The sequence below is a fragment of the Rattus rattus genome, chromosome 9 (genome assembly GCF_011064425.1).
Source record: "Rattus rattus isolate New Zealand chromosome 9, Rrattus_CSIRO_v1, whole genome shotgun sequence".
NCBI lineage: Eukaryota > Metazoa > Chordata > Mammalia > Rodentia > Muridae > Rattus > Rattus rattus.
Window position 1 is genome coordinate 94,032,898 of NC_046162.1, and position 15,768 is coordinate 94,048,665.

The 15,768-nt window shown below is 45.4% G+C and overlaps 1 protein-coding gene across 1 annotated transcript in view; it reads right to left on the minus strand.

Annotated features, from left to right (window-relative positions):
• Positions 1 to 15,768, minus strand: part of Rpa1 (replication protein A1) — a 49,614-nt gene that overhangs the window by 11,813 nt on the left and 22,033 nt on the right. Inside the window, exons 5-8 of the mRNA XM_032912967.1 lie at positions 15,568 to 15,656; positions 5,735 to 5,827; positions 2,919 to 3,051; positions 1,664 to 1,766 (exon numbers count right to left, since the gene is read on the minus strand). Coding sequence (XP_032768858.1) covers positions 1,664 to 1,766; positions 2,919 to 3,051; positions 5,735 to 5,827; positions 15,568 to 15,656 — 418 coding nt within the window. The remainder of the gene's footprint in view (positions 1 to 1,663; positions 1,767 to 2,918; positions 3,052 to 5,734; positions 5,828 to 15,567; positions 15,657 to 15,768) is intronic.

Sequence of the window (15,768 nt, forward strand, 5' to 3'; positions counted from 1 at the left end):
AGATAGTTTGGTAGATAAGGTGCTTACTGTGCAAATCTGGCCACCCTAGTTCAGTCCTTGGAGCCCACGTGAATGTAGAAGGCGATCACCCCACCAAGCTGTTCTCCAGCCTTTGCACATGCATGTGTGCACACACACTAAAATAATTTACATTTTATCAAAACATTTTTGGAAGAAATAGTTTGATATTCCGATAATGAAAACATAAGGTTCTGGATCCTGAGTGACGGGCTGGAAGCCCACAGGAAGGCGGGCTGAACTCCAATGATTCAGCAGTCTTCCTCACGCCTGCAACCTAAGTGACGGCTTACTTCACAGTCAGGAGCTGGTGCCAAAAATGTTCCAACAAGTCATGCTTTCAAGCTGATTTCACTGTTACTTTTCTGTCAGGCAATATGTTACAGATGGATAAGAAACTTAACTAAATGGCTAAAATCTTACCCAGACAAGCTGCAGGAAATTAGTGTCTGATACTGGTGTCTGCCATGCCACAGCATAACAGGCGGAGGAGGAGGAGGAAGGAGAAGAGGAGGAAGAGGAAGGAGAAGAGGAGGAGGAGGAAGGAGAAGAGGAGGAGGAGGAAGGAGAAGAGGAGGAGGAGGAAGGAGAGGAGGAGGAGGAGGAAGGAGAGGAGGAGGAGGAGGAAGGAGAAGAGGAGGAGGAGGAAGGAGAAGAGGAGGAGGAGGAAGGAGAAGAGGAGGAGGAGGAAGGAGAAGAGGAGGAGGAGGAAGGAGAAGAGGAGGAGGAGGAAGGAGAAGAGGAGGAGGAGGAAGGAGAAGAGGAGGAAGAGGAAGGAGAAGAGGAGGAGGAGGAGGAGAAGAGGAGGAAGAGGAAGGAGAAGAGGAGGAGGAAGAAGGAGAAGAGGAGGAGGAGGAAGGAGAAGAGGAGGAAGAGGAAGAAGAGGAGGAGGAGGAAGGAGAAGAGGAGGAGGAAGAAGCTCCAAAGCTTTGACCTCACTGGCGTCACTGTTTCTTTTATGCCTCGGGTCTTTGCCAGCATGTATATATGTGCATCACTTGAGTGCCTGGTGCCTGAGGGAGACCAGGAGAGGAGCTGGATCACTGAAACTTAAGTCACAGATGGTTATGAGCCACTGTGTTGGTACTGAGAATTGAACCTAGGTTCTCTCAAAGAGCAGCCAGTACTCTTTTTTTTCTTTTTTCTTTTTGGAGCTGAGGACTGGACCCAGGGCCTTGCGCTTGCTAGGCAAGTGCTCTACCACTGAGCTAAATCCCCAACCCTGCAGCCAGTACTCTTAACTGCTGAGTCATCTCTCTGGGCCCTGCATTTGCTTTAAGTAAAGCACAGTGAGTATAAACGAGCAGAAGCCATCGCAGACTAGTTAAAGCTGCATAGCTGCCGTCTGCTTCTGCTGGAGGCAAACGCCCTGCTCGGCAGATATCACCCCAGGGCTTCGACTGTGCCCCCAGCAATGTAATTAGACTGCAGTCTCTCCAGACGGAGACTATCTACAGTATACTGATGTCTTCTATTGTTGCAGATGCTCTCCTGTAGGAGCATTTTATCTGACGTCTAGCCCTGTGTCCCAGAGAGCATCAAAGGTCTCCAACAGAAGAAAAGCCACGATGACCACCATGTTTCTTTCTGAGCCCCAAGTCAAGGAGGCCGGCAGCTCCCGAACGGAGGAATGGCACATACTCACACTTTCATCCACAAGTTCTATAGAGAAGAGCTTTCCTTCCCCACGGGAATTGCTCCAGGTACGGATCTGACTTTTGTTGGTGACACGGGCACAAATCGTCCACCTAAAAACCAAACAGCTAACATTAGCGTTTGGAGTCTCTCTCACGTGGAATGAAGATGAGCAGGAAATCATCTTCCTGTGGCCTTTCTTCTCTTCTGCAGTCTGTCAATGCTCGCTGTATTTTAATCCAGCTAATTAAAACCCCAAGGTGACATACAGGTTTGACAGTTTACAGAATAAGCAAACAGTAAAATATACCAGGTAGTTTAACACTAACTCATTCTCCTGTCAAATAACTAAATTTATAAGCCCTCTCCCTTCCTCAAAAAACATCACCAAGGCAACAATATCCCTTTAATGAAAGGTTCCAAGGGAAAAAATGCAGTTATACCAGCAATTATATTTTGCTACTATTTCCAATTACAGGAGCTGACACAATCACTATCAATGTCTGCCACATTTCTAGTGCATCCCAAATATAAACACAGGGCTACAAAGCATGGTACCCATGGGCCACCAAAAGGAAGCACCCCAAAATGGTATGACTGTTGAGAGGCTACCAAAAGAGGAGTCCCCAGACCCAAAACCTTGGCCTAGTGCCTACCCTGAGAACAAAACTTGGGGACACTGGTTTCCTTACTTAGAATTTTACAGGGGAGATATCTCCTCTATTTTACCAAGTATTGCAGGATAAGAACATAGCTTAAAGAATTCTACAGAAAAAAAAAAAAAAAAAAAAGCCCACTAATGTTCACTGTTTTAATTAATTTTTAATGGAAAAAAGTAATATCAAAGAAATCCATGTCTATGGCATATTAATGTGGTTAATACAAATAGGACAGATTATCTTAGCCAAATTAAACCATGGTAACAAGTTTTGGACTAAAAGTCATCTATTCATATGAGATGAAATGCACGCGCACACATCCCTTTTTATTCTTAAGCCTACCAAATAACTTTTTAAGCAGTAAATTTTAACCTCTAAATTTTAAAAACCAGTGAAACCTCTACAGGCTATGGTAGGACGCCATTTTTGTCAGTCTTCCGGATAAAAATATTAAAGGCTGTCATAATTTGTATTCTTCTTAGAAAATTAAGAAACACACCCTATGCGGTGGTGACCCCGAGTTTACACGTAAGTCACACATGAGCACACAGTAACTTCCTAGACCATTTGTACCGAGTCCCACACTCATCCAGTGCAATAACTCACTTGGATTGGTAAGGGGTGAGGCTGGCGATGGGCACCACTTTGGACTGTGTCCCACTGGTAGGCTGCAGCAGGCCAGTTCCAGCAGGCTTTCCAAACGGCTTTGGGGCCCCGTACGCCTTAGCTACAGTGGAACCTATATAAACACAGAGAAAAAGGACAGTCATTTCCTTTTATTTCTAAGCGCAGGTGCACACGCCATGGCACGCATCTGGAGGTCAGATGATAATCTCAAAAGTCCACCTTTTGTGAGACAGGCTCCCTTTGCTGTCTTTCCACCACACTTGCAGGTTAGCGGGCACAAGCGCCCAAGGACTGCCGTCTCCACCTCTGACCTCCTAAGGGCACAGTCATTAGAGCTGCTCTACTGCATCTGGCTTTACGTGGGCTCTCAGGATTTGAACTCAGAGCCCCATAGCTGTATAGCCAGTTTTATATTCACCAAGCCATCTGCCCTGCTGGACAACCGTTTTTTATTTAACTCTCATACGTTTAGAGTTAATTCTCACTGTGAACATGCCACAGGAAGGCTGGGAGCTAAGGAGCCAGGGAAGGACACTTACAGCAGTGTCATCTCAACCCTGTCACAGGGAAGGAGCCACTAGGATGGAATCTACAGGGGGAGATTCAGTTGGGGTCAGAGACGAAGAACCAGTTTTTGGTCAAACAGGGCGGGAGCCTAGTACTACAACCCCCTCACTTCCCTTGGTCCAAGCTACACGGCCGCTCTCCACACAGCCGCTCTCCACTCGCCGAGAGCACAAAGCAAAGCCTATCGGCAAGTGAGGTCCTTAACGGGCACGCGGTTTACTATGGAGCTTCAGCTTGCAATTCACCAAGCTCTGATTTCAAATTTACCACCTTTATACCAAAATGTCTTTCAAAACGATTTTACTTTTCACTCGTGTGTCTGTGAGTGTATGCCATGTGTGTGGCCGCCTCAGAGGTTCTAAGATCCTCTGGAGCTGGTGGCTGTGAGCCACCTGGCATGAACGCTGGGAATCAAACTCAGGTCCTTTACAAAAGCAGTGTATGCCCTTAACTACTAAGTCACCTCATCTTTCCACTAGGTAGCCATGGCTGGCTCAAGTGCTGGTCTAAAGGTAAGTACTACTATGCTTGGCTCTTTAAGATTATTTTTTTTTAATATAGTCAAGCATGGTGGCACACACCTTTAGCTCCGACACTCAGGAGTCAAAATAAGGCAGATATTTGAGTTCAAGCCCTGCTACCTTGAGCCCCTGGGCAGCACAGTAGAGCTGTCCCTGATGGCATGCACGAGCATGGGTCAGACGGCCCAGGGGCAATAGCCCAGGACCTGTCTGACCTTTGCTGGATCCAGCATTGGATAAGCTAGCCATGGCATTGCTGGAGTGCTTGTTCTGGGGGCTTGGGTACTGACCATGCCAACTCAGTTACAACCCAGGCCCAAATTCAGGGCTTTGAGTTGGTCCACCCCAACATCTACCCTATCAATGAACCACTAGAGCATGTGAAGGGGAGTGTCTTACATATTCAAAACTATAGGCTCTCCATGATACAGGACAACAGGCTATCTGAGGAGTCCCAGTGATGGTTCAGTATTGATAGTGTAGCAGAAGCCAGAGGCCTCAAACCAGACCAACGACTTCACTGCAGTGAACATTTGTGAGTGAAGACGTGTGGACGAAAGGGTGCACTCTGGGATACACTGTCACATGCTACAGCTTGCATAGTCACATTTTTTTCTTTTAGCAGAGGTTGCAAGGGTGGAGGGCAGGTACAAGGGAGATGAGTGGGAGGGGTGCATGATGTGAAACTCACAAAGAACCAGTAAGTTAAAAAAGGAAAGAGATGAAAACATAGGAGCCACGGCCAATAACCCTGGCTGGCACTCTGAAGGCAGGCGGGTCTCCATGCCAAAGGAGTGCTCTGTCTAAGGAGGGATGAGAAAAGTCCTACGAGAGCTATAAAGGCAAATGAGGAACGTGGAGAGAGAAGCCAAATGTAACAAGTGCATGGTAGGTGGGAAAAGGTGGAAATTTAAAAAAAAAATTCACAAAAGGCACAGAATGTAAGGTAAAAATGAACAACTACCAGACAGAGTATTAAGTAAGAGAAGCACATCTTTGGGTCAGGACAGTATATTTTAACTAACTACCTTCATAAAACATACTCTACAGTAATTGGAATTACTCTTTGCAATTCTACCAAGAATGGATTTTTTTTTTTTAATTAACTTGAGTATTTCTTATTTACATTTCGAATGTTATTCCTTTCCCGGTTTCCTGGCAAACAGCCCCTAACCCCCCCTCCCCTTCTATATGGGTGTTCCCTTCCCACCCTCCCCCCTTGCCACCCTCCCCCCCAACAATCATGTTCACTGGGGGTTCAGTCTTAGCAGGACCCAGGGCTTCCCCTTCCACTGGTGCTCTTACTAGGCCATTCATTGCTACCTATGAGGTTGGAGCCCAGGGTCAGTCCATGTATAGTCTTTGGGTAGTGGCTTAGTCCCTGGAAGCTCTGGTTGGTTGGCATTGTTGTTCATATGGGGTCTCGAACCCCTTCAAGCTCTTTCAGTCCTTTAAGAATGGAATTTTTTTATTTGTTTTTGTTTTTTGAGATAGTATAGTATCATGTAATCCAAGCTGGCCTTGAACCTGCCATGTAGTGGATGACGACCTTAAACTTCCGATTCCCCTGCCTCTGCCTCCCAAGGGCTGGCCTAGGCTACTCTGCCTGACTCATGAAGAGAATTTTGAAACTGATCAGTCTCAGTAAATTTCAAACATTATTCCAATCTTGACCCATAACTGCAATACTCTTACGTCACATCTTACCCACTCCCAAGCTCCCATTCTGAGGTTGGGGCTTGCTGGCTGGTGGTGTCACTGCAGAGGCTGGGGCAGAGACTGCTTGCTGCTGCGCATGTCCTGGAGATTAAAACAGGCCAATTCAGTGCAAACCCCATCAAGAGATTTCAACACCAGCAGTAAATACCTTAGGAAACCCCACCTTCAGCTCTTGGAGGAACAGAATGCACCAGAATGTAGTCCCTGCATCTGCAAAGGACTCACTCTTTTGTCTGTGTACAGTAAAGGTTGGTTCCATTTAACTTTCAACTGTTCAGAATTGGCAGCTCTCAGTTTTAATGAGGTTCTCCCTAAAGCCTTGCCCAGTTCTCCTTCAAGAACCCGCAGTAAAGCCACTGGACTGAATCTGTGATACTACCACTATTTCCATAGCAACAAATCGATGTCATCAACAGGACGGTGTGTTCACGGCAGGATCCATCAGAAGAGAAAGCAGGGTGGTAAGGAAAACCTAAAAGCAGTTCAATTGTCTCTCAAGTGCTTTGGCTTCAAAGGAAAAGGAGACATTTAGAAAGGATTCTACCCTTTCCCCCAAACAAAGCAACCTTATTTTGCAACTGACAGCTGGTGGAAAATAGGAGTTGAAAGAGTCTCAGGTACCGTGAAGTGCTAGGGAACTGTCACAGCAGGGAGAGATGAGAACAGAGTTCAGAGGAGCCGTGTCAAGGCAACAGGGAGATAAAAAGGAGGGGAAACGAACACGTCTCTCAAGCAGAAAATAAGAAACGCCACACCGTCAGAGCACGTATTTACCCTTCACCCTTTATACAAATGTTTACGAAGCTGAAGAATGTTAACATTGTAAATTGCCTACCACTATGTTTTAAAATAACGAGTTTATGGGGTTGATTTCATTTCTGTGATTGGCTCTGCAGGCTGAAGCCAGCCTCATCTGGATGCTCACCTAGAGCGCTTGCAGATTACAAAGGCAGTAAAAAAAATATGTCCCAGAGCTCCCTAAACACTAAAACTGGTGCGCACAGGCAGGAAATATCCCTTGCCACTGAGGCAACTTCTCCAACTGTAAGTTCTACTCCTGCTGGGCTTCCTGAGGTCCTAACTCACAGGGCATGTTACATACCCATTTATTGCATTTTTGGAAAAATCACTCTTAAGTAGCTCAGGGAAATGAGATATAACTGTGTCATCAGAGACAAATACATTTAGCCTTAAGTTTAAAAGATTAAACAGAACTGATTATGCTATAGTTCTTCTATAGAGAGAAAAACCGAGACACCTGTCTACATAGGGAGGGGCACGGGTAATTAAACCTTGCCTTTATAGCTCAGTCTTTCCATCATCATTGAAGCCATGGTCACCCAGTCCAGTTTCAGTCTTAAATGAAGCTGTTTTAAAACCAGCAAGGGAAAAGTAAGTTGCTCAGTGGATAACACTGAAGGGAAGTAGTTAGAAAAGGGTGGACATTCGCCTGCTTCATAAGAACATTTTAAAAAGTAACCTATCTTCCAGCTAAATTCTCTTCTGTAAAAAAAGAATGTGCATTTGCTCCCGTGTGTGCCTCATGAATGTGCCGATGTGGAGGTCAGAGAACATCCAGAGGGAGTCAGTTCTTCCCTTCCGCCATAGAGTCCTAGGGATGGAACAAAGGCATCAGGCTTGGGGACAGACGCTTTACCTGCTGAGCTATTTGACAAGTCTCTCTCTCTCCTTTTCTACAGTCTCCAAATTACCTAAAGTACAAGTCTCATTCTCAGAGCCATTTCTGCTGCCACATATGCCTGACTGAACTGGACATGGTCACTGGACACACATTCAATTTCTATAAAGATAACTGAGGACTGAGGGCCGAGGAGACGGTTCAGTTGGTAGAGTAAGCACAAAGACCCGAGCTTAGTCCTTCCATGGGCGGCTGGCGAGGTGAGGACAGGCTAGGGAGCAGAGACAGGAAGACCCCAGGCCTTACTAGTCGGGCAGCCCGACCGATGAGCTCCAGGTTCTGTGAGAAAGCCTGTGACCATAGAGGACACTGGACATGGATCGTTGGCTCCCTCGACCCCACAGGTACAGACACACATACAAAGATAACCGACTTGCGGAAGCAATGTGGAGCGTCAGAGACAGAAAGAAAGTAAAATAGAGTAAGCAGGGATGGGCAGAGGTGGCAACTGGAGTGGGGAGTGCATCTGTGGCTTCACTCAGGAAGGACTAAACCACGCGCCTGATTTGCCTGATTTAAAGTCACCGTGCTGTGCCTGTGAGACGGTAAATGGTCCAGTGCAGCAGCACCTGCGTGTAGCCACAGCTACCCAGGAGGCTGAGCCAGAACAATCATTCGAAGCTGGAGGTCAAGGCCAGCACAGACAGACGCCCATCTCAAAGTCAAACAGTAACTGTGTATTTCGCTACAATTAAAACATATATACAACACACATGGCTTTTCTAACATGTAATTTTCATATGAATTAATTATAACCTTTAGCTGAACATAAATAATATGATAAGTATCTGACGGATAACAATCTGAGGCTGGGGTGCAGCTCATTGGTAGAGTACCTGCCTAGCATGTGCTAAGCCCGGGCAGGGCCTTGCCTGTAATCCTAGCACTCAGGGGGTAGAGGTAGGAGGAGGACCAGAAATTCAAGGTTTTCCTCCTCAGCTAACGAGGAGTCCGAAGCCAGCCTGGGATTCATGAAACAACAGCATCACAACTACTGGGTTTTTTTTGGCGTGTTCACTCTGGACCAGGAACAAGAGTTAAGTGCATTATTCCAGTAACTGTCCGCACAATGATGGAGACAGCATCTTTTAACACAGCCGAGAAGAGAAAACCTGATATTACTCAGCTCTGTCTGGCTAAGATCATGTACTTCATCATCATGCAGTTAATTTGTAAACAACCAATCCTGGCAGCAATAACTCTAATTATATAGAACATAAGATGTGGTAATTAGGAAAAGCTACTAATCCACTTAATAGAGTAACCTTTATCTCTTGCAAATCTGGTACAAGAGACAGTCCTGAATCAAACGATGGCAAGAATTCCAGAGCATTCTAAATAGCAGCACGTGCCCTTCAATTACCGCGCTGTAACGCAGCAGCTGCCACAAGACCTCAAATCAATCAGTCTACAGCTAAGGAGAAATCCTTCTAAAGCCAAAACTCTTCTACAAAGCAGTAATGTGGGCTCCATTTATAACAACCTGTTCTGGGTCACCTGCAAATCAAGTCATTTTAGGGAGCTAGATCCTAATTCTTAGGCTCTGCTGGCTACACGCTGGCCCGAGCCAGGAGGGAACTAGATTACAGCAGGCTCCGCCCCTCAGGTGACCATGATCATAGAGCTATTTATCAACCTTACACATTAAGGCAAGAGAGCTGTGGGCAGAGAGAAATTCACAAACAAATCCAACTTCCCAAGCAAGTATACGTTCTTAACAAACACAAAGAATAAATAGGCCTGCCATGCTGGTGCACACCTGTAACCCCAGCGTGTGAGAGGCAGAGGCAGGCGGATCTCTGCCAGGAGTTCCAGGCCAGCCTGGTCTATATAGTTACAGGCTATACAGCGAGGCCCTGCCTCAACTCCAAACCACTGAAAACAGATAGAAATATGGATCAATACAGTACTTCTAAGTTTCTACTGTCAGAAAATGGACACAGTTAAGCTGGGTATAATTCCAATATGAATAATACACTATACAGTACTTAGTCTAAGTCTGAGCAAGCTATTCTCACCAATAGTGCAAATACACAGGACACACACACAACACACACACACACACCCACCCACCACACACACACACACACACTTGCAAGTATGAAGGATTGAAAGTCACCCATGTCTATAGTATGTGCAGCATGAACTGTTTGTAGTTCTATTTCAAACACTGAATCATCTATCTTTGCTCAATATAGCAGCAGTAATAAAATGTGCATTTGCATTTCAGTGCATGCTGGACCTCCCACTGCTCTGGGCTGTTGGGTCACTAATGGCCTTCTGATACATAAGAGGTTCTGGACTAGGTTCCAGAGGCCGTAAGCCTAACTCTGGTTCTCGGCCTACTCAGAAACCTTTGCCGTGGGGAAGCGCACTGCAACCGTCTCTACAACCAAGACACTGCCACGGTGGTTCAAGCCACAACAATACTGCTTTGGTGACAATGCCAAAAAATATCAAAAAAAGCATAGAGCTCACATCTGAGTCAAAGGACAACACTCCCTATTTTTTGAAGAACTCACAGAAATCAAGAAGAAAAACTAACAAACAGCACAGAAGAAGCCAACAAGTCCACTTCAGAGACTAAAAAACAAAAGCAAAAGCAAAAGCAAAGGGCTCTTAAGCATCTCCAAGGACTGACCTCACTCGGATTACAAACTACAGCCCGTATCATGACACTCCTCTTCACCCAATTCCTGAAGACACAGAAGACGCGGCTGGCGTGGCTGGGGAAAACAGTATTTCCATGCATGGCTGGGGGACGCCGCAGCAAGCATAGAGGAGAGTACCTAACTGTCTGCCGATCACAGGCGCATTCCCAGTTAACCCAGCGGTCATTTCCGCAAAAACGCCCACGCTGTCACATTCTGGCCTACCCAGAAAGTGAAGCGCGGCTTCCTGTTGGTCTTTTCCCTCTGGCAGTGCTGGGTTCAAACCAGCGTCAAGCACACATTTAACAGTCAGAGCACGGAGACAGGAGGGTCTAACCACAGAGCTGCTTAAATAACAACAGAGCAGCTGCACAGGACCTGCTGAGGGGGTAGAGGGGAGGGAGAAGGGAGAGGGAAGGAGCTGGGGAGGGAGAGGCTGTAAACACCCCCCCCCCATTCAGGATGCAGAGGTGGGTGAACAAGTTTCAGGCTCACCCAGGGCACAAGGTGAAGACTTTATTTCACAAAAATAATTTTTTAAAGAGGACAGAAAAAAGACAGGCTGGAGAACTAGCTATCTTTTAGGTAAACCATGTCGGGTACAGGAGGAGCATGTGCATTAGGGTGGGATAACGAAACCTTAAAGTGTTATTTCTAAGGTAGTGCATCCACTGCCCGCTGTAGTTTTGATGACAAAGTCAAAATTTTATCAGTGCTACTCAAAAATTAAAACAAACATTAATGGTTGTTAAAGAAACAGGGCTGGGGAGACGATGGCTCAGTGGTTAAGAGCACAGTGCCATAAGGAGGCTCACAGCCATCTGCTCCTCCAATTCCAGGGGAGCCAACGCCCTCTTCTGGCCCCCAAGAGCACTGCATGCACATGGTCCGCTTACATACATGCCCACAAAACACTCACACAAAGTTAAATACAAAATGCTATAAAAACCAGATAGAGGATCATCTTAAGATCCTTTCATCTTTTGAGTCAGGGCTTCTCTGTGTAGCCCTGGCTACCCTGGAACTTGCTCTGTAGACCAGGCTGTCCTCCAACTCAGAGATCTGCCTGCCTCTGCCTCTGCCTCCCCAGTGCTAGAATTAAAGGTGTGTGACATACACATATTACATATATAATATGTATATAGTATATGTATATATTATATATGTAATATGTGTGGTGATATATGTATATATATATCATATACATATATTTCTTTTTTAAAAGCTTTTTGTTAAGTTTCAATTAAAAAACTACATAGTTTTGGGGTTGGGATTTAGCTCAGTGGTAGAGCGCTTGCCTAGGAAGCTTAAGGCCCTGGGTTCGGGTCCCCAGCTCAAAAAAAGAAAAAAAAAAAAAAAAAAAAAAAAAACACCTACATAGTTTTATAGGCAAACATGATAGTTAAAAATACCATTATGAAATAAATATCTAATATATACATAAATACACATACATAACATTCTGCAATAGATTTACTCATGCAACTTACATACTTAAACACAATTTTCACAATAACGAAAAGCTTTGAAATGAAGACTTCTGAAGACATCAGAAACCTGCCCTGGACATCCCAAATGATGGTTTCGTCTCTTTGCGTAAGGTCCATCCGTGTTGGCCAGTGTCCAAGTCTGTACGGAGGTTCTCTTCTCACCTCCCGCCTGTTCCCCTTGAGCCAGGGTTTCTCTCTGGACCCCGGGCTCCTGTTCCTTGGCTGGGCTATAAGCCAGCAAGTCCCAGCAATCCTCCTGGCTCCTTTTGTGTGTGAGCACCAGGCTTGTTACATGGCTGCTGGGACTCTGGTCTTCAATATGAGGCATTGAGAGCTCTTAACTGCTAAGCCATCTTTCTACCCTGATTAGAATTTCTTGAAGCAACAGAAACTGACAAATGGTCAAGCTGCGCCTGCGCACGCACGCGGGCGCGCGCGGACACACACACACACAAGTGACCATTGTGAAAAGGGAAGTGGGGTGGGGAACTGTAAAAAATGAGGGGTCAGGAAGGATTGAACAGTGTCCTCTGGACAAGACAGGGCCTCTGCCCTCATCAACTCTTGGTGGCTATGGCTTCCTACACAAAACTGTTGTGGTTTGCCCTGGAGTTACCTGTATTTTGATGCTAATTCCACTGCCCCAAGGACAGCTGCCAAGTCCCTACTCAGAACTCAGGTGACTTCACCAGAGCCTCCCCATTGAATCTGTAAAGTACAGGTGAGGGCAGGTACAGGATAGAAGGAGGCCTGTCATTGGAGGAGAAGGAAGGACGGGAGAGAAGTTTGAAGGAGGAGGAGACAGGAGAGAGGAGAGGGGAGAAGCCATGGCAGGGGATGTTAAGATTGTGCTCTGTATTTACAGGTTGTTATTAATGTTCTCAAGGGATGGATGGTACCGGGCTTTGTATGTTTAAGTGGGCAATTATATCTTATCAACTGGATCTAAGATTATTGTGTTGTGTGTTCTTTTATGTGAGGGTCTGAGTGTAGGAAAGTGTGCGGCTGGGATGTGTTTCCGCCAAGATAACTAGCAGATATTTTGGGGCACCCGCGGTGCGGACCTAGTGGGTAAAAGACAATCGTACTTTTTATTTTTATATTTTTACAACAACACAAAACCATGCCAGGGACGATTCTAACATGGAGGTGGGATGGGCTCTTGAGATCCTATTATTAATGAGAAGCTGTAGAGAGTTGATGGATTCTAAAGTAGGGGGAATCGATTTTCTTTATGGGTATGGGCCCTGGTGGGCCAGCCATGCTCTAGTGAATGGTCCCACACCCATGAGTATATGTGGACAGCATAAATTGGACCTGGCAAGTCAATAAAAAAAAAAAGTCCCCTCTACCGCTCATTGTTGGGAGCCATCCCGCACTTAAGGCAGGAAGACACTAGCTGCAAAGAGGACAAAAGTCTCTGGAATTGATCAACTCTAGGCTCTGCTTGTTATGAAAAGTGGAAAGTACCCACTGGGATAGAAGCAGACTCTGAGGTGATCAGGACAGGACAAAGAGAGATTGAGGGAATCTGAACGATAATACTATGCATGCTGGTCCAAACTGGTGCCCATCACTACAATGGCAGTAACTGAATTGGGCACAACATTCAGAAAACAGAAAAAACTACAGAGTATGCACACTGGCTATCATCAACCCAGGTGACTCTGGCAATGGCAATTAGAAGCAAGCTACACTGGAGAAAAGGCAACGAAAAGTTCTTATTTAACACACTTCCCAGACTGTGCTTAAAAAAAAAAACACAAGTTTTAAATCATTTAAAGCTTTAAATAATCACTGTGTTGGTTGGCTCATGCTTGTTATCCAAAAGACAAAACTAAAGCAGGGGCAGCCTGAATTTAAGGCCGGCCTGGACTAGAGTGAGACATTGCTTTAAAAGAAGCAATAGATACAGGCTAAACATGAACCAAAGTAAGTGGAGTTTGAGGGAGGGAGGCCATGAATTTAAAGTCAAGTCTGAAGTTGGGCCTGGGCAGCACATACCTCTAAACCCAGCCTGCAAGGCCCGAAGTAAGAAGGCTGAACTGAGAGCCATGTCAGATCAAAGCACAGGCACAACCTCTTACAACCCGTCTAAACAAAACTGTCAGCGTTATGACAGAGAGGCTGACAGGCGTACCACAAAGACTGGGAAGGAGAAACAGGATTCTTGCACTACGTTTTACAAATTTACAGCTGAGCCCAGTGACAGGCTGTGATAAGGTAAAAACATGCACACTGCAAACACACACCACAGCCAGAGTGACAGGGTCACAGCAACAAACCAACAGACAGTAAGAAACACAGGAAACAGGGAAGAAGGCACAGAGAAACATTAACCCACAATTACGGTCAGAGGTTCCAGTGTTCCTCCCAACTGACAGAAAACCAGGAAGAATGTATCTGAAACACTGTACCACTACACATATTCTTTCCAAGTGTAGACATCGTTTACCAAAAGGTATTATAATCTGAAGCACAAACATAACACTGTAAGTTAAGAATTTGAGACATGTTGAGAATTTAATAGAAGTTGAGACATCAAACACACATGTTGTTTGATCCTAAAGGAATCAAATTATCGGTAACAGAAAAGATCTTTACAAAGTCTCCACCTTTATAAACCAAATACACTTGTATCAGAATTGTTGTCTGAGCCAGGCAGGGTGGCACAGTGGTGGCTGAGACAGCAGGATCAAATCTGGAGAAGCCCCTGGGTCCAGGGAGCATGAGTGAATCCACTAAACATTAAGTAAGGGAGAGGGATTCTACATGAACCCAGAAAATGCAGACATGAACATTCTCCAGACAACCTGTAAGGTCAGTACTACTAAGAGACCAGAACCAAACTGACTCAGGGGGCGAAGAGATGGCTCAGCGGTTAAGAGCAGGCATCACTCTTGCAGAGGACCTGAGTTCAGTTCCCAGCACCCCCACATCAGGCAGTTCACCCGTCTGTACCAGAGACCTTAAACGTTTCTGTCCTCGAAGCACAGACACACATAAAGATAACTAAAAATAATAAATTAAAAAACCCCATCTCTCATGGACAGGACATGCAAAAAAAATGGAAGGAAATCTAATCAGGTGGACTCAGTGGAGTAAATCCAAATATGTGAAAAGGATGATGCCAGCCACGGAGACTTGTCCCAGGAACCCTGGCACAAGGCCTGTAATGCTAGTACTTGGGAAGCAGAGGCAGGAAGATCAGGAGTACACGGTCACCCTCAACTACACAGGGTTGAAGCCGGCCTCGTGAGCCAGCACTGTGAGCCGGTGTGGTGGCTCGCATCTGAAACCCCACCACTGCATCATCAGGAGGCTGCAACAGGAAGCTGAAGGCCAACAAGAGCCACTAGAAATAAATAAAAACATAAAAGAGGGTTGGGGATTTAGCTCAGTGGTAGAGCGCTTGCCTAGCAGCACAAGGCCCTGGGTTCGGTCCCCAGCTCCAAAAAAAAAGATTAAAAAAACAAAACAAAACAAAAAACAAACAAACAAAAACCCACCATAAAAGATAAAACCTAAGAAAAGACACTTCTGGGGCCGAGGAGGTGCTCAAGCAGTAAGGCACTTGTCATTCAAGCGTAAGAGCCTGAGTTCAGATCCCTGGGGCTTCCAGGTCAGGAGACCCTCTCTAGAAATAAGGAATCAAGAGGAAGTCATGACTTTGGTCTCTAGCCCTGTGCACACACACAAGCACAGATACATAGAGGTTCACAAATGCCACAAACGGAAGAATGCACCCGCATTATCAGAACATTTCAGTCAACTCTTACACAGAACCACCATTATACTTTATAATTTCTCCTGATTTATCCATGTATCATTTCTTCAGTAGTAACAAAAAACAGGATAACCTACTTTTTAGACTCCTCCCATCACTGTTTTATTAAGACTACTAAGTGACAAGGTAGCAAGCATTATGGATCCAAAAAGCAATATCCAATCGAGAGATACAACCTATAAAGAGGATTTTACCTTCATTATAGGGCACTGGATTCCCAATCTTTACTCCAACTTCGCCAGCAGATTTCACAACTTCCAAATCCATCAAAATAACTACTCTCCTACAAAGACAGACACAAGTTAGAATTAGGAACTCAAGAGCCTTTCAGATGAGTTACGAAGAAGTTCACTTTAATAGTTGTCTCGCTAAGACTGCATCCTTCATCAGCTTTT